Source organism: Rhinoderma darwinii, chromosome 1, assembly GCF_050947455.1.
Source record: "Rhinoderma darwinii isolate aRhiDar2 chromosome 1, aRhiDar2.hap1, whole genome shotgun sequence".
Lineage (NCBI taxonomy): Eukaryota > Metazoa > Chordata > Amphibia > Anura > Rhinodermatidae > Rhinoderma > Rhinoderma darwinii.
In genome coordinates, this window is record NC_134687.1 from 178,228,469 (window position 1) to 178,247,019 (window position 18,551).

Genomic DNA, 18,551 nt, shown 5'->3' on the forward strand with positions numbered 1-18,551 from the left:
GATTTTGACTGTGTTTGCTAATAACTTCCTGACATGGTAGAGGTGACCATAGACATCAATATTTTATACATGAAAAATAGAGATAATTTGTACATCTTTGGTAACAAAATGACTGAATATAAATCCAATAAATTACTGGGCACATTTTTCAACCCTGTGTTCACATTTTGATTTGCTGTTGATCGATATTGTGAAATCGTGACAAATATTTGACAATCCGACAGCTCTTATGTCATGGATTCTGAGTTAGTGATTAAATGTGCACAGACAAATTGCAACTTGAATAGGACATTTTTATTTTGATACTTTCCAAAAAATATTGGAATTTGAGTTCAATTTGTTGAATCAAGGGCCAACTTTTAACATAGTTTCAGGCAAAATGCGTATAGGCTGAAAAGGATTTTGTAGGCAGACAAACAATATACATGACTTTAGTAACACTAGCAGCTCATGACAGCTCATATGTCTTGAAGTATGGCTAATGGCTCAAGTTGTACCACACAACAGTCATACTCTGGCAGGGAGATACAAGTCCCCAGGCAGTCAGACCCGCGTAATCGTATTAAAGGAATGATGATTCAGCCTTGGTCGGAGCCACTATCTTCCTCTCCCAGAAGTGCTAGTAGTGTGTAAGTACCACCAGTCTTTCTACCCAACATGAATGACAATGCTTGAGCTCTCTGTCATCTTTTACTAAATGACGGACTGAATATATTTGGGCCAATCCCAGAGCAACAATGACAATGGAGTATTTCTTTAACATAATAACCATAATAACCTTAGCCAATACATACCAAACACATAACATATATTTTGGTATTACAATAAAGAAGAAAGTGGATCCGCTATGTTTAATTTATATTGCCTATTTTTATTTATTTTTTTCCTCCAATGCAGTTCCGCCATTTTGTATGATTGTCAGCCAACAAAATTCAGTTCTCATATGTTCCCAATATGGATGGATATAGACGTGTCCTGTAAACGGGCGCAGTAGTTGAGTGAGCATGCTCAGCTTTTTCCATATCTCCTATTGATTTGAATGAAAAGTGACGCCATGTTTTCCGGCATTTCTTTGCAAGGAACTAGGAACGGGCACCCTTGTTTTTAGGTATGATGAGGTTGGTTTTTTTTAGCAACTTTTATGACAGATCTCCTCTTCTTGCCACAAAAGTATTTAGAGCGTAAACTTCTTTTATTCCTTCATGTTTCAAATGATCACATCTTTAAAAAATATATTATTACATATATTAAGCCTTTACCATTTTGCAAGAAACTGGGCGCCGGTTCCTTAGAATAAGATTGCTAGGAACACAACAAGAAGCCAAAAGTACTATTTACTACAGTGTAACAGTGTTAAACAAGGCAAAGGAAAAAAAAGAATACAGTATCCGTACAGTTCTGAGCTCTACAATAACCCATTTAATGGAAGAACTTGGCCTGCTTCTATTTACTGGTTACATGATGCCAGGCAATATCTGAAGTAGTTCAAAGAAAGAAAATACCCATTGATAAAGAAAAGGAATGAAGCAGTACACACAATACACTGAGAGCAATGAAGGGAATATACCCTTGGAGTGATTGGTGTTTTTACAGGTTGTGATGTAATATTTATATTAACGACTAATGTCTTTTCTTTTTAATATGCAGGTTTCAGAGACACTGAGACAGTGTTTCCTTATCTACGACAGACTGGGAAGAGCTTCTATCATCTGGTATCAGAGGGCAGTTCCTATCCACAATACTAGCTGAGTTATCACTGGGAGAGGACAAGTGGAAAAAGACAGATGCAGACTTAGCTTTCTCTGCAGTAGACCATAGACTTGTGCAGGGCAGGAGGAATATACAGCCTATGCTAACAACCCTCACTGGCTATCACTTTCTATATTCTCTTTTTTTATAGTCACTAACCAGTTCTGCCAGCTTCGTGTAGTTAGATTTCAGCTCTTTGCTCTAATAGCTTAGAATAAACCAGAAAGCACACACAGCTGCTGTACCATGGGTATTGGGGGGTACGGTGGAGGTACATTGGTTCCCTTAGCACTTACCATAAGTGTATGGCTGGCAATGGCTCATTCCCAAGGAGTAGACAATGATTTGGCCTCAGAGCAGGAGTTCATCCAGGCTATACTGATCACCTATGGAGTCAATGGGAACCTCAGTGCCAGTCATGTGGACAGGATGCTGGATGGCTGTGGGAGACCTGAGGAGATGAACGCAAGTTTACACAAGGTAAGAACTTCATTCATGTCCTTCTTCACTACAGGATTCAAAAGTGTGTGGTTCTGGGGCTGGGATTACTGAAGGGTAGCGAAAGAGGGGAGCATTGCCGGGGGCCGAGCGAGGGGCTTAATTACTGTCAAGTTAATCGTTATAATAATAAATGAAGAAATAAATAATTAAGTATTTGTCTATGTAAATGCTACTGACCATTATTTCACTATTTCACTTAAAGACTGATCACATGACGTGGATATATATATATATATATATATATATATATATATATATATATATACAGTTACTTACTTTGAGCTGACTATACCCATTCTTTTTGGCTCAGAAATAACTAGATAATTCCCTTTAGAAATGTGCTGTCTTTAGGTGTATGGGTGACTTCCAATCATACCATGTTCCAAGTCAATGCAAAACTCTTGTAACCTGGAAATTTTTTATGATGTATGCATTACGTTATGTAGAGCAGTTGTTTGAAAGGACTATTTTCAGCGCCCTGGGGGGATGGTAGGGTAATGCCTTGGGCTGCCTTCATTACCATATGACTATTAGGTAAATGTTGACACCGCATTTCTTATTACAATTGTCACTGTTTGCATGTTTACGGACTGATACGTACTGCCAGCTTTAGTAATGAACTTATGTTTAACCTGTTTTACATGTTTAACATAAGTTCACAAATACTAGCAAAACAATGCCGTTTACTAATAAAACAATCATGCAGTACCAAATAACAGTACCATATAGAACCTAAATGATAGCACCATAGCGCCAAACAAAATAACCAGATTTCTGTGGATGTGGATGCAGCAGGACATTGTAGTACACAGTATTTAGCAGCGTTTTCCCGCAAAAAAACAAACCTAAAACCTAGTAGGCCTAATAATTCTTAATAGTGAAGGCCTCTAGATGGAGGGGGCTCAGAAACATTTAGACTTTTTGCCCCTCATAAAATCTAGCCCTTGGCATTAAGCAGCAATAGGTAAATATATGATATGATACACATATCACAGTAACATGTCATTGCTTCATTTGCTTACAAAGCTACAGCTGGTAATATACACAAAAAATGTAGCCAAAATCAGGCAAATGTTCTTTTATAGGAATGTTTATCTTTTGTTGCCAAATCTCTTATTACTGGAAATTTGTGAGCAGGCCGCTTGTTACCTGGATACATATTTCTGTCATTCATCTGCAAATATGCACAAATATTTTGATGATTATTTGGCTTGTATTAAAAACTATGTCGAAAATGAGGTTAATATTTGCATTGGCCTACATGGGAAATGGTTAGCTTTGTTGTTTAACATGCCAGTTATAGTGATAACGTTAATGACTAGCAACCGGGAGTCATTTTATTGTAGGTCTGATACATTTTTGGCCAATGAAATTCATTTTCATCAGTTTCAGCTAATAGAATTCCCCGTAGATTATCTCTCTAGCGGATAATTTTCAGTAAATTGGACTGAAATATCAATATCTTTATATCCATTAGAGTACAAATATATATTAAAATCTTTATAGCTGGAGGGTAGAATCACCTGACATGCACCTCAGTAGCTGGATCTTTTTTGCATTTGAAAGGGGCTATAACATAGTTTGTACCCATTTACATACAATTCCAAACATTTATGATGATTTAATTGAATTTATTAGTTGATTGTCATCCTATTAAGGCTGAATTCAGACGAATGTAGATTACTTGTATTTCAATGGACCATGTGAAGAGTCCGTTAAAAAATAGAACATGTCCTATTTTGTTCGGTTTTCACAGATCCCACCATAGACTCAAGTCTATGGGGATCTGTGAAAACGGAACCCGCACGGGGGCACCTCGGATGTGAAAAACATCAAGTTTTTAATGTCCGAGTTTCCGCACGTTCGTGTGAATCTATCATAATAGATTAGTGTCAGAGATCACCTCCATTTACTTTTAACTGCACTTTAAAGGGAGATGTCTGTGAACACAGAGACATATACACATCTGTGTGGTGTATAGTTTCACTAAAGTTTAAAGGTAGGAAATTGTGATTGTGGATTACAGCAGTTTTTTTATTTAGAAAAACGATTAATTTTGAAGGAGTTATGACCTATTTTAGTTTTATGCTAATGACTTTCTTAATGGACAACTGGACGTGTTTTACTTTTTGACCAAGTGGGCGTTGTGGAGAGAAGTGTATGACGCTGACCAATCAGCGTCATACACTTCTCCCCATTCATTAACCCAGAACATAGTGTTCTTACTAGATCACTATGTGCAGCCACAAACACACACACTAACGTAACTCAAGTGTCCTGACAATGAATAGGCATCACCTCCAGCCAGGACGTGATGTTTATTCACAACCCTGACACTTCGGTAACGTTAGTGTGAGATTTACAGCAAGGCAAGCGTAATCTCGCGAGATTACGCTGTAAACTGTCATTTAAAACAAGATTACGCTTGCCTTGCTGTAAACCTCACATAGATGTTACCGAAGTGTCAGGATTCTGAATAGACATCACGTCCTGGCTGGTAGTGATGTCTATTAACTCTCAGGACACTTGAGTAGCGTTAATGTGTGTGTAAGTGGCTGCAAATAGTGATCTAGTAAGATCACTATGTGCTGTGTAAATGAATGGGGAGAAGTGTATGACGCTGATTGGTCAGCGTCATACACTTCTCTCCACAACGCCCACTTGATCAAAAAGTAAAACACGCGCAGTTGTCCATTAAGAAACTCATTAGCATAAAGCTAATATAGGTCATAACTCCGTAAAAAATTATCGTTTTCCTAAATAAAAAAACACTGCTGTGGTCTACATTACAGCGCCAATCACATTATGTACAAGATAGGCCACTTATAATGTGGTGACAGAGCCGCTTTAAGTACCATTTTCTTAATATATAGCTGTTAGCCGAATGCTTTAACTTCCGTTTGGAGTGTTTGGCTGTGTTATAGAAAGAAGAGAAGATGCACGGCGCCACCATAGTGCAGATAAAAATGATAACCAGATTAAAAAGGGGATGACATGGCCTGCTGAAGACATTGGTTCGATGTCGTAATGCGTAGCCTATTAAACTATTATCTACATTCATCGACCTCTCCAATTTCATTATAGCAGCGTCGTTTATAGGTCATTTTTTGGTCTTTTCCGCAGTTTGGAGTGTTTTGGAATTTAGGACAGGGCAGTCACAAGGAATTTCAATGATACAGGACTTCTCTGCAGCCCATCCGCAAATTTTAGGCTGTACAGCACTATGCAGCCTGCAGAAATCCATGCCTTTAGGCCTCCGTCACACATGTTTTTGTTTGGTGCATTTTAACTGAAAATGAAAACTACATAAAAACAAATCCACATTTGGCCTTATTCACACTTACATATTTTGGCTAGTATTTTCCATCAGAATTTGTACGGCAAAGCCAGGAGTACATCATAAACAAAGGAAAAATATAATGAAAAGATTTGTACCTCTTCTCTGTTTTGCACCTGAAGGAAAATACTGACAAAAAATGCTGTTGGGTGAAAGTGGCCTTCGGGAATATTCGGGATTTGCTTTCTTCATTTGGGTTTTTACAAAATGCCTTTGTTTTGCTGCGATTACAAAGGATGCAAAACAAATGGCTCATGTCAATGTACACATAAGACTACAATCACTCATGCAGTTTTTGATGCAGGTTTTTTTAAACCTAAAAGTCAGGAGTGGATCCAAAAGAAAGGAAAACCTTTGTACTTTGTACGGTGAAGCAAATGTTTGCTATGTTGAAAAATTTGATAAATTCTTTGAAAGTGAGAAACCAATTTTTTTAATCCAGCCTAAGGTCTCATTCAGACAGAAGTATTTTGGTTAGTATCTTTCATCACAATTTAGGGTATGTTCACACACTTATAAAAATACTTATAAAAAGCTGTTTTTTAAGCATTTGAAGCGTTTTTTCCGGCGTTTTTTTTTACAGACGTTTCTTGAGCTGTTTTTCTATGGAGTCAATAAAAAACGACTCCAAAAACGGCTCAAGAAGTGACATGCACTTTTTTTTACGGGGTGTCTTTTTTTCGGAACAAAACGCTGTATTTCCCATTGAACTCAATGGGCAGTTGTTTGTAGGCATTCTGCTTCCAATTTTTCAGCCGTTTTTCGTGCCGCATACGGCTAAAAATGGCCCGTGTGAACATACCCTTATAAGCCAAAACCAGGAATGCAACCCAAACAGAGGAAAAGTATAATGGAAAGATTTATAACTCTACCGTGTTGTGAACTTGCTTTTGGTTTTGGCTTATTAATACAGATGCAAAATGCTGACCTAAGCCACTTTCACACGTCAGTATTTTGGTCAGTATTTTGTATCAGTGTTCGTGAGCCAAATATAGGAGTGGTTGCAAAGCACAGAGGTAAAAATCTTTCCTTTACATTTCTCCTCCGTTTATGTTCCACCCCTTGTAGTGTATTCTGATAGAAAATACTAATCAAAATATGCAAGTGTGAATGAGGACTAATACAACTTTCTAATATACTTTGTTGCAAAATTTCCAACCATTTTCAAGATCTCTGCTTGCCGTAAAGTGGATGAAAACATTGTTCTTTACATCCTAGTCCAGCTCACAGCTAAAAAATTGATACAACTTTGTAAAGTCTAAACCAGGGTTTGGCTACCTGTCAATTGCGATAGTCTGGTCGATCAGCATCGGTTGCCATGTAGATCACGGACAGGAGTTCAGTCAATGCTGCAGAATAAAGTTTATTCTGCAGTACTGACTGAACACTGTCCAGGTTGCCGTGGTGCTGTACTTGTCAACAAACTTACGCTAAGGCAAAGGAGTGGGCACCCCTGCTGTAGCATCACTAAGCATCAGCAGGCTCCACAGAAGACTGCACCACACTACTAAAGGCAATGTGAAATGGGAGTTAAGTGACTATTTATTTATTTATTTTATATCGCCCTCTTTGGTGAACTTAATTTGAGGGGAATGATTGGGGAGCACTTCTAGTAATGGCATGACTTGGGGTAAGTCGAATGATGTATGTGTATGCAAATAACACCTACTATCTGTTACCCAGTCATACCCCACACCTTTCTCTCAAGAAGACTCGACACCGAGGGTTTGGATACAGCAGCCATTTTATTAAGAAATAAATGGAAAAGTTAGTTAACTCAATTAACCATAAATAAATAATACTCATATTATTTATTAACAAAACAATAATAAACCAATAATACACGAACAATAAATTAGGGTTAGGTAGACAGACAGGTGAGCCCTAATCTACCCGCCACTCAGTCCCTGCCTACTTGCAACGGCCCGTCCTAGGCGACGACGTACAACTGGGCGACGATCCCTACGCTCAATAAGTGCACGACAGACAAACAGACAAGGGTACACAGAAGCTAAGGGGAATGGGGCAGTTGCCCATGGCAACACAGTGACCAACAAGAGTAGTGAACGAGCCGAGTCAAACCAGGAGTGCACGAGGTACAAATCGCAGAGCAGGAGCGTAGTCAGTAAAGCCAGGGTCAAAAATTAAGCAAGGTCAATAATCATAGCAGGAGCAGCAGAGCTAGGAAACAGAAAAGAATCACAGGCAAAGGAGGAGCAGGAAATGCAGGTATAAATAGACAGAGGGCGGGAGCTAGCTCCGTCTGGCCAGGCTGTGATAGGCTCTCCCACTCCTCAGCCTCCCAGCCTTACTGGTAGAAGATCGTGTCACTCTCTCAGACTTAGGAGCAGGTGCAGACTGATTAACCACGGGCGTCGACACAGAAGCTGTGTCTGGCAGATCCTTTACATAGACTAGGAGAAGTCCTTGGAGCTATCATTACACTTTTTATGTTACCGGCTATCTGCCCCACCATTTTACCCCAGCCGTAAAAACCCGGCTCAGAGGCACCAATATTCCTGGCAGATGACGTAAGGTAACTTCCACCACTCCCAAGGGATAACACCCTAAGGAATCCACACTATCCAACCGCCAGACAGTGTCCTTTCGTCTTTAAAACCCGGGGGGGATCCATAGCCACGATGCACCCCCCCCATAATTATTTGTCTAACTCCAGAAAGCTGCCATGACAAAAACAAAAAACACCCAAAGAGTCCTCCTAATTCCATGACCAAATGCACCAATACTAACAAGGGGGCGGGCGGGGATGTCTTTACAGTGCGCTGCTCCCGTCCAAAAGACCGGGAAATCAGCAGCACGTCCTAATAACCCCCACCGGATCCCTCCCCTCTCCTGGACCCACCCCCTCTACTAACCCTCCCGTTCACGCTGTGACTACGATCCTCCCTCCAATCCCCGTCATGTTTGGCCTACCCTCCACTGTGGCAGGGTCAGTCGGGACTGTGCTCTCTGGGGAGCACTACTATTAATTGTGGACACTCTGGGAAGCACTATTATTAATGGGGGAGCACTACTATTAATGGAGGCACTCTGGAGAAGCACGATTAATAATTGGGTTCACTCTGGGAGAGCACTATTATTAATGGCGGCACTCTGGGGATAACTTTTATTAATGGGGCACTCCTGGGAGCACTATTATTAATTGAGCACTCTGGGGAGCACTATTAGTATTGGAGGCACTATTCTTAATAGGGCACTCTGGGGGCATTATTACTATGGACAGCACTATTATTATTAAGGGAACTATGAGGGGCATTGTTATTAATGGGGCACTCTGTGTCAGCATTATTACTATTGAGTCCACTTTTACTAATAAGGCTCTCTGTGGGGGAGCATTATTATTATTGGGGGCACTCTAGAGAAGCACTGTTACTAATGGGGGCACTCTGGGCTAGCATTATTACTATTAGTGGCCACTATAACTAATGGGGCAGTCTGGGCTAGCATTATTACTAATGGGGCTCTCAGGGTTAGCAATGGTATTGTTCGGGCCACTTTAACTAATAGGGCACTCTGGGAGACCATTATTACTAATAGGGACACTCTGGGGAAGCACTATTATTAATGGGCACGCTCTGGGAGAGCACTAATTACTATTAAGGCACTATTACTAATCGGGGCCCTCTGGGGGCCATTATTTCTATAGAGGAGCACAATTACTATTAAAGGGGTTGTCACAAGATTAAATGTTATCCCCTAACAACAGGATAGGTGATGCATCACCTGCCGCTCCATTCATTTGGAGAAACAGGACCCTCGTTCTCGTGATCGATGCGGGTCCCAGCTGTCGGACCCCACTGATCAGCATGTTATCACCTATCCTGTAGTTAGGAGATAACATTTAATTTTGTGAGAACCCCTTTAAGGGCACTATAAGGGCATTGTTATTAATGCGGGAACTGTGCTAGCATTTTTAATATTGGGGTGCACTATTACTAATGGGGCTCTCAGTGGAAGCATGATAATTATTAAGGGCACTATAAGGGAGCACTGTTACCAATGGGGGCACTCTGGGCTAGCATTATTATTATTATTATTATTATTATTATTATTATTATTAAGGGCTATTATTACTGATGGGGCCCTTTGGGGGAGCATTATTACTATTGGGGGCACTCTGGGGGAGCATTGTTACCAATTAAAGCACTCTGGGCTAGCAATATAATTATTGGAACCACTATTATTAATTGGGGCACTCTAGGCTAGCATTATTATTATTGGGGGCCACTTTTACTAATGGGTCACTTTGGGGGACAAATATGACTAATGTGGGCACTATGGGGATCACTATTACTAATAGAGGTACTCCGTGCTTGAACATTATGATTGTCAAGTGCAGTATCTACTTCTCAATATAATTTTTTGGGGGTCATTTATTGGGCATTATTTCTGCCAGGGGCACAATTAGCTGGGAACAATTATTTTTGAGGACAGTATGCGTGGCACCAATAACTGTAGGAGGCACTATCTGTGTGGTACTAGAATTTTCAGGGGACTGCCTATATGGCACATCAATTTCTGCAGTACAATACTAGCACTAGTAGCACTAAGCAGCACAGCAGGCACAGTATTAGGGTATGTTCACACAAGGTCATTACGTCCGTAATTGACGGACGTATTTCGGCCGCAAGTCCCGGACCGATCACAGTGCAGGGAGCCGGGCTCCTAGCATCATAGTTATGTACGATGCTAGGAGTCCCTGCCACTCCGTGGAACTACTGTCCCGTACTTTAATCATGTTTTCAGTACGAGATAGTTGTCCGGCAGCGAGGCAGGGACTCCTAGCGTCGTACATAACTATGATGCTAGGAGCCCGGCTCCCTGCACTGTGTTCGGTCCGGTACTTGCGGCCGAAATACGTCCGTCAATTATGGACGTATTGACCTCGTGTGAACATACCCTCAGGGTTAGCAGAAGGTGACACTGTTAAGGCACTAAGATGGCAAGTTTGTGTTGAGAAGGTGGGGTAAATGATGTAAAACTGAGGAACCAAAGATGTCTCGGCAGCAAACTCTGCCGAGATGAGTTGTGGCTCGGAGAAGCATTTCTTGGGGGTCTACTTGGGGGTCTACTGTAGCGACGCCACTATAGCAGAGCAGGGAGGTATCTCCCCGCTCTGCTATGTGCTAGCCCCACTTTAGCTCCTTGAAGGAGCGGAATCCCCGTGTTTTCGGGGATTCCGCTCCTGGACAGAGCGCTTGATGTCTCTGTCCATATCTGGGCAGTGACATCAGGGGAAACTCCTGAAGCGGAATCCCCGAACACATGGGGATTCCCCTTCAGGAGTTGCCGCTGATGTCACTGTCCAGATTTGCACGGCCCGGAACGGATGCAAAACTTTATGCAAACCGGCCGGGCAAAATGGCCGGTTTTACCGGCCGACACTCGGGCTCGGGCGGGACCCTGTCGTGTGAATCCCGCCTTACCCTGATGCTGTTGTATGCAGCTCACAGAATATTGCCTACATCAGATACAATTGTATCCACTTTTCAGCTGAGAGCATTACGAGGAATGTACAGGTTTTCAGCCTCTGAATGTGAACAAGGATGTTTTCATTCACTGCGCGCAAACAAAGATCTTGAAAATTGTTAGGAATTGAAACACAAAGTATATTAAAAAGTTGCAGAATTTTTAATTATTTCTAAAAATGAATTTTGAGGCCAGGGCTTCATGGCGACCTATTGTGATTGATCACCGCATAAGTGAGTTCACGTTAAAAGGCAGGGCGATATCAGCTCTATCCTTAAGTCTATCCGGGTGCCAGACATTGAAGGTGTACATGCAATGTCATGAGTCCGCAATTTCACCATCACAAAAATTCAACATTCATGTATTTTTTTAGATTATCACATAAAACCAATTGAAGTACTTCCTCCACTTACTACTATTGCAGCTAGCATATTGTATGCAAGTTTAGGCTGGGTTCACACAACCTATTTTCAGACGTAAACGAGGCGTATTATGCCTCGTTTTACGTCTGAAAATAGGGCTACAATACGTCGGCAAACATCTGCCCATTCATTTGAATGGGTTTGCCGACGTACTGTGCTGACGACCTGTCATTTACGCGTCGTCGTTTGACAGCTGTTAAACGACAACGTGTAAAATGACTGCCTCGGCAAAGAAGTGCAGGACACTTCTTTGCAACGTAATTTGAGCCGTTCTTCATTGAAGTCAATGAAGAGCAGCTCAAGATTACGGGCGTCAAAGACACCTCGCATAATGCGAGGAGGAGCTTTTACGTCTGAAACGACGCAGCGGGTTTCTCCTGAAAACAGTCTGTCTTTTCAGACGTAAAAGACAGTTCTCGTGTGCACATACCCTTATGTTGCTATCTCACATGAGATCGCAACACATCATGTGCAATATTTTGCTGTGGAACCCCTGCCTAAGGCCCCATGCACACGTCCGTAAAATCGCCCCTAATTACGGGCCCATTAATTTCTGTGTCGGTGCCGTAGAAACCTGCCGAAAAAATAAGACATGTCCTATTTTTTTAATTTTACGGACCGCGCTCCTATACTTTATAATGGGAGCACGGCCGCCCGTAATTACTGGTCGTAAGGGCAACTGAAGGAATTTTTTAAAGGCTTATTCAGACGGATGGGATATACGTCCGTGCAACGCGCGTGATTTTCACGCGCCTCGCACGGACCTATATTAGTCTATGGGGCCGTGCAGACAGTCCGTGATTTTTACGCAGCGTGAGTCCGCTGCTTAAAACTCACGACATGTCCGTTCTTTGTGCTTATTTCGCGCATCACGCACCCATTGAAGTCAATGGGTGCGTGAAAACCACGCATGGCACACGGAAGCACTTCTGTGGGACGCGCATGATTCGCGCAACAGCAGTGAAAAGTATGAATGAAAACAGAAAAGCACCACGTGCTTTTCTGTTTACAAACATCCAAACAGAGTGTCATCATGATGGCGGCTGCGCGAAAAGCACGCAGCCGGGCATCATATGGTGATGACACACGGAGCTGTTAAGTGCCTTTTGCACACGCAAAACGCCGCGTTTTTTTGCGTCCGCAAAACTAACACGCTCGTGTGAATCCGGCCTAATTCCTACAGCTGTCCTGCTCAGATTACTACTACTTGCACCAGGAGCATACAGCTGATGATATTATAATAAGGGAGGTCCCTTCAAACCAATAGACACTTTGTATTAAAAGGGATCAGTGTCAGAGATATCACTTCACTGAGGCCATATTCACACGAGTGCATTTCACATCCGTCTTACGCGCGTTAAAACAACGGACGTCACACGGACCTATGCAATTCAATGGGGACATTCAGTGTTTTTCACGCAGCATGTGTCCGCTGTGTGAAACTCACTGCATGTCCTATACTTGTGCGGTTTTTGTGCATCATGCACCCATTGAAGTCAATGGGTGCGTGAAAATCATGGACAGCACACGGGCGCACATCCGTGTGCCATGCGGTTTTCACGCAACAGTTGCTAAAGAAATGATGAGGAAAAAAACCCACCTCCTGCAGTTTATTTTTCTGACATTAAAAACGCATGACATACGGATGATGTACGCACGTAAAAAATGTAGACACGCACTGTACATGGATGTCACACGGAACTGCAATGCAAGAAAAACGCAGTGTTTTTTACGTGCGCAAAACGTGTGAATAAGGCCTAAGGCTTCGTTCACATCTGCGTCAGGGCTCCGTTCATGGGTTCTGTCTGAGCTTTCTGTCAGGGGAACCCATGAACGGAGCCCTGACTGAAACAAATGGAAACTACAGGTCTCCGTTTGCGTCACCATTGATTTCAATGGTGACGGATCTATTGCAAATGGTTTCCGTTTGTCACCGTTGTGTAAGGGTTCCGTTGTTTTGCCGGAATCCATACTGTAGTGGACTGCGCTATTGATTCCGTCAAAACAGCAGAACCCTTACACAACAGTGACAAACGGAAACCATTTGCACCAGATCTGTCACCATTGAAATCAATAGCGATGCAATTGGAAACCTATGGTTTCCGTTTGGTTTCCGTTCATGGGTTTCCCTGTTGGAAAGCTCTGACGGAACCCATGAACGGAGTCCTGACGCAGATTTGAACGAAGCCTAATAACACAAAAAAACGTAAGTTTTTTTTTACTGTCCGCAACTACGGATCGGCAAATATGGATGCACATCCGTAGCCGTCCAAAATTGCGGAAGCGCCCATAGACGTATGCTGGGTGCCCAATATAACAGATACACAAGCCACATTGGCTATGAAAATCACTGCAAATATGGTAGGGTATATTTCCTGAACGTGGACTTAGTTAATTTACAAATTAGACGTTTAGGTTCTGTTTACACCACATTTAGTATGTGTGTCAAGTGTATATGCTGCATACATCTGCCATTGACTACCATAGAAACATTTTTTTGCAGGATGCCCTTGTGTTGATAAGTATGACCATTCCATTTTTCAATACAATTTAAAAAAAAAGGTATAGGGACTCACACCGCCACGCAGTAGCGTATGATCATATGGGCGGTTCGGGCGGCCGCCCGGGGCCCAGGGCTCCCAGGGGGCCCATGTCCGCCCAAACCGCACATAATTAAAAAAATAACTTCAGAGTTTCATGCAGCTATGCAGCGTGCTAGCGCCACTAATGGCCGCAGCTGATAGGGAGGGAGGGGAGGACTGGAACGGAATAGAGCCGCCGGCGCTGCTGATGATGGGGAGGAGGGGGAGGGACAGCAATAGCAGGGGCTGGATAGGACTAGCAGACGTGCGTCTGCTAGTCGTGGTAGAACACGCCCGTCTTTGACACTGCACGTACCACCAGTGAGGAATAGAAGAGCAGGACGGTGATCGAGTGATGAGGAAGGTTAGTCTGCCATTCGCCTCCTGCCCCAAGCAACAATTGACTGACGGCAGACGCTAAGGGGGGATTAATTATACAGCGGGGGGTTGAGCGTCTAACTCACTGCAGAGGGCTCTATGGGGGGATAATAATTTCCGCCGCACAGACACTCAGCAGCCAGTTAGACGCTCAACCCCTCCCCCCCGCTGTATAATAAATACTGAAATACTGAGGGCTCTATGGGCGATAATTCCCCCCTTCATAGAGTCCTCTGCATTCACTTAGATGGTTAGACCCCCCATTCAGTATAATCCCCCCCCCTTCCCCTCAGTAGTTACTAATATATTGCAAGGGGAGGTCAGATTGTCTGACTGACTGCTGGGGGTTCTATAGGGGGGGGGGGGGGTCTGAGCGACTAACTGCTGAGGACTCGATGGAATGGCTATCTCGCCCATCCAGTCCTCAGTTTTCTCATGAGAGAAATTTATGAAATATCCACAGAATTTGTTATAAATGTCAGCTAGATGTAGGCCCCACCTCTGTGACCCTCACCTATCTCTAGAACGGGGCCCCCTAATCCCCTTACTACCTGTTTCTGCTCTCTCTGCCTCCCAGCCCCATCCTGATTACATGGTCGTGAGTTACGGAAACAGCATAGCTTGCCGAGCTACGCTGTTTCCGTAAGTCTCATAGAACTGAATGAAAGTTACGGAAAGTCCATGAAGTCAGGAAGTGGCCGGGAGGCAGCGATAGCAGAAAGAGGTAGAACAGGGTTTAGGGGGCCCAGTTCTAGAGATAGGTGTGGGTCCCAGAGTTGGCACTCACATCTATCTGACAGGATCCACAGGATAGGTCATAAATTTCCCTCACGGGAGAAACCCCTTGAAAGTCTAACTAAACTTCTAAAAAACTTCTGACATGTCATAGTGAAATGTCAGAAGTTTTGCTCGGTGGGGGTCCGAGCACTGAGACCCCCATGGATCGCTAAAACAAAGTTGCAGAAGCACTCAGGGCACCGCTGTGCCACTTCTTTTCTGATCTGCTTTTCCCTGAAAGCCGAGCAAGCGGTGTATGGACGTACACCACTCGAGGAATGCCGATCAGAAGCGAAGCCGTGCAGCATTCAATGGTGCGCTTCTGCTGCTTCACTTTAGCGATCGGTGGGGATCTCAGTGCTCAGACCCCCAACCGATTAAAAGTTCTGACATATCAGTATCACATGTCAAAATTTTTTTACAAGTTTAGTTATACTTAAAAGAGAGGTGTTACAATTTTTTAATTATTGTTATTATTTTTTTTTATTTAGTAAAACAGTGTATCAGTGTCTGGTGTAGCTTTCTAAATATTTTTTATTAAAAATACGTTTTACTTTTTGCGATACAGCTGCTTTATATCCTGAATACAGAGCAGCTGTATCTAGTGACGGGTACAGTGTCAGCAGGTTTGGGGGGGAGGGGGTTGGATTGCGTGTGAGGGGGAAGGAGGGGGCCCAAGTTGTGTCAACAGCCCAGGGCCCATGGTACACATAATCCGCCACTGCCGCCAAGAGGTACGCCAAAAGGACACTCTTTTGGCATATGTTTGGCCAATAGAACAGAATCTTGGAAAGCACTACAGGATATTTAAAATGCATTAGTAAAATTGACCATATAATCTTTAGGGTATGTTCACAAGTGTACGTCCGTTACGGCTGAAATTACGGAGCTGTTTTCAGGAGAAAACAGCTCCTGAATTTCAGATGTAATTGCAAGTGCAGGCGTTTTTCGCTACGTCCATTACGGACGTAATTGGAGCTGTTTTTCTATGGAGTCAATGGAAAACGGCTCCAATTACGTGCCAAGAAGTGACATGCACTTCTTTGACGCGGGCGACTTTTTTACGACTTTACGACTTTTGTAAAAAAATGACCGTCGGCACAGTACATCGTAAAACCCATTCAAATGAATGAGCAGATGTTTGCCGGCGCTTTGGAGTCGTATTTTCGGACGTAATTCGAGGTTAAAACGCCCGAATTACGTCCGTAAATAGGGAGTGTGATCCCAGCCTTAGGGCTCATTTACACGAGCGTGTTATACGTCGCACAGACCTATAATGGTCTATGGGGCCGTGCAGACAGGTGCGTGAATTTTACGCAGCGAGTCCACTGCGAAAAACTCACAACCTGTTCTATATTTGTGCGCTGTTCGCGCATCACGCACCCATTGAAGTCAATGGGTGCGTGAAAACCACGCATGTCACACGGAAGCACTTCCGTGGGAAAAGCGTGATTCGCGCAACAGCAGTGAAAGAATGAATGAAAACAGAAAAGCACCACATGCTTTTCTGTTTACAAACATCCAAACGGAGTGTCATAATGATGGCGGCTGTGCGAAAATCACGCAGCCGCACATCATACGCTGATGACACACGGAGCTGTTAAGTGCCTTTTGCGCACGCAAAACACCGCGTTTTTTGCGTGCGCAAAACGCACACGCTCGTGTAAACCCGGCCTTAGTGTATGTTCACACAGCTTATTTTCGGACGTTTTTGGGCCGTAAACGGCTGAAAAACGGCCTAAAAATCGGAGGCAGAATGCCTCCAAACATCTGCGCAATGATTTCAATGGGAAACACGGCGTTCTGTTCCGACGGGGCGTATTTGTAAAACGCGAGTTGCTTAAAAAACGCGAGTTGCTTAAAAAACATCTGAAAATCAGGAGCTGTTTTCCCTTGAAAACAGCTCCGTATTTTCAGAAGTTTGTGAACATACCCTTTTTACTTTTCAAGGGAAAGCAGCTCCTGATTTTCAGATGTTTTTTTTTAGCAACTCGCGTTTTTTCACAGCGTTTTTTATGGCCGTTTTTGGAGCTTTTCTATAGAGTCAATGAAAAACAGATCCAAAAATGTCTCAAGAAGTGACATGCTCTTCTTTTTCGTGGCTGATTTTCACGCATCCATTGACTTCAATGGGCGATAAGTGCGTGAAAAACGCACCAATATAGGACATGCAGTGAGTTTCACGCAATGGACACACGCTGCGTGAAAACTCCTGCATGTGTGAGTGGCTCCATTGAAATCAATGGGTCAGTGATTTTCACGCACAGCACACGGATGAGTTTTACGCTCATCTGAATGAGCCCTAAGAGTCACTGAATACTGTCCCATACTGAAATCATGATTACAGTACGGGACAGTAGTGCCACAGGGAGGCAGGGACTCCTAACGTCACAGATAACTTTGATGATAGGAGCCCAGCTCCCTGAACTGTGGTCAGTCTGGGAGATACGGACGACACAAGGAACGTATATCATGGACCGAACACGGCCGGTCTGAATGAGACCTTAGGTATCTTTCACATGGCAGTATTTGGAAGCTAAAAGCAGGAGTGGAAAATAAACAGCGAAATAGTATAATAAAAAGATTTGTATTTTTTCCATGTTTTGGCTTACAAAATTCTTGATGGAAAATACTGACCAAAATACTGCAGTGTGAAAGAGGCCTAATACAGAGCTAATGTTAAAGAGGCTCTGTCACCAGATTTTGCAACCCCTATCTGCTATTGCAGCAGATAGGCGCTGCAATGTAGATTACAGTAACGTTTTTATTTTTAAAAAACGAGCATTTTTTGGTCAAGTTATGACCATTTTTGTAGTTAAGCAAATGAGGCTTGCAAAAGTCCAAGTGGGTGTGTTTAAAAGTAAAAGTCCAAGTGGGCGTGTATTATGTGCGTACATCGGGGCGTTTTTAATACTTTTACTAGCTGGGCGCTCTGAAGAGAAGTATCATCCATTTCTGTTCAGAACGCCCAGCTTCTGGCAGTGCAGACACAGCCGTGTTCTCGAGAGATCACGCTGTGTCGTCACTCACAGGTCCTGCATCGTGTCAGACGAGCGAGGACACCGGCACCAGAGGCTTCAGTTGATTCTGCAGCAGCATCGGCGTTTGCAGGTAAGTCGATGTAGCTACTTACCTGCAAACGCTGATGCTGCTGCAGAATCAACTGTAGCCTCTGGTGCCGGTGTCCTCGCTCGTCTGACACGATGCAGGACCTGTGAGTGACGACACAGCGTGATCTCTCGAGAACACGGCTGTGTCTGCACTGCCAGAAGCTGGGCGTTCTGAAGAGAAGTGGATGATACTTCTCTTCAGAGC

General features: G+C 43.2%; 1 protein-coding gene and 1 long non-coding RNA gene across 2 annotated transcripts in view; one reads left to right on the plus strand and one right to left on the minus strand.

Annotated features, from left to right (window-relative positions):
- Positions 1-892: 892 nt before the first annotated feature.
- Positions 893-6,977, minus strand: LOC142738486 (uncharacterized). Its single transcript, XR_012880595.1, has 3 exons — positions 6,866-6,977; positions 2,046-2,200; positions 893-1,221 (listed from the first exon to the last, which is right to left on the minus strand). It is a non-coding gene; the product is annotated as an uncharacterized LOC142738486 (long non-coding RNA).
- The window catches only part of SLC39A8 (solute carrier family 39 member 8), a 66,332-nt gene continuing 49,431 nt past the window's right edge, over positions 1,651-18,551 (plus strand). Inside the window, exon 1 of the mRNA XM_075849763.1 lies at positions 1,651-2,229. Within this exon, the coding sequence (XP_075705878.1) occupies positions 1,996-2,229 (234 nt within the window). The 5' untranslated portion in view covers positions 1,651-1,995. The remainder of the gene's footprint in view (positions 2,230-18,551) is intronic.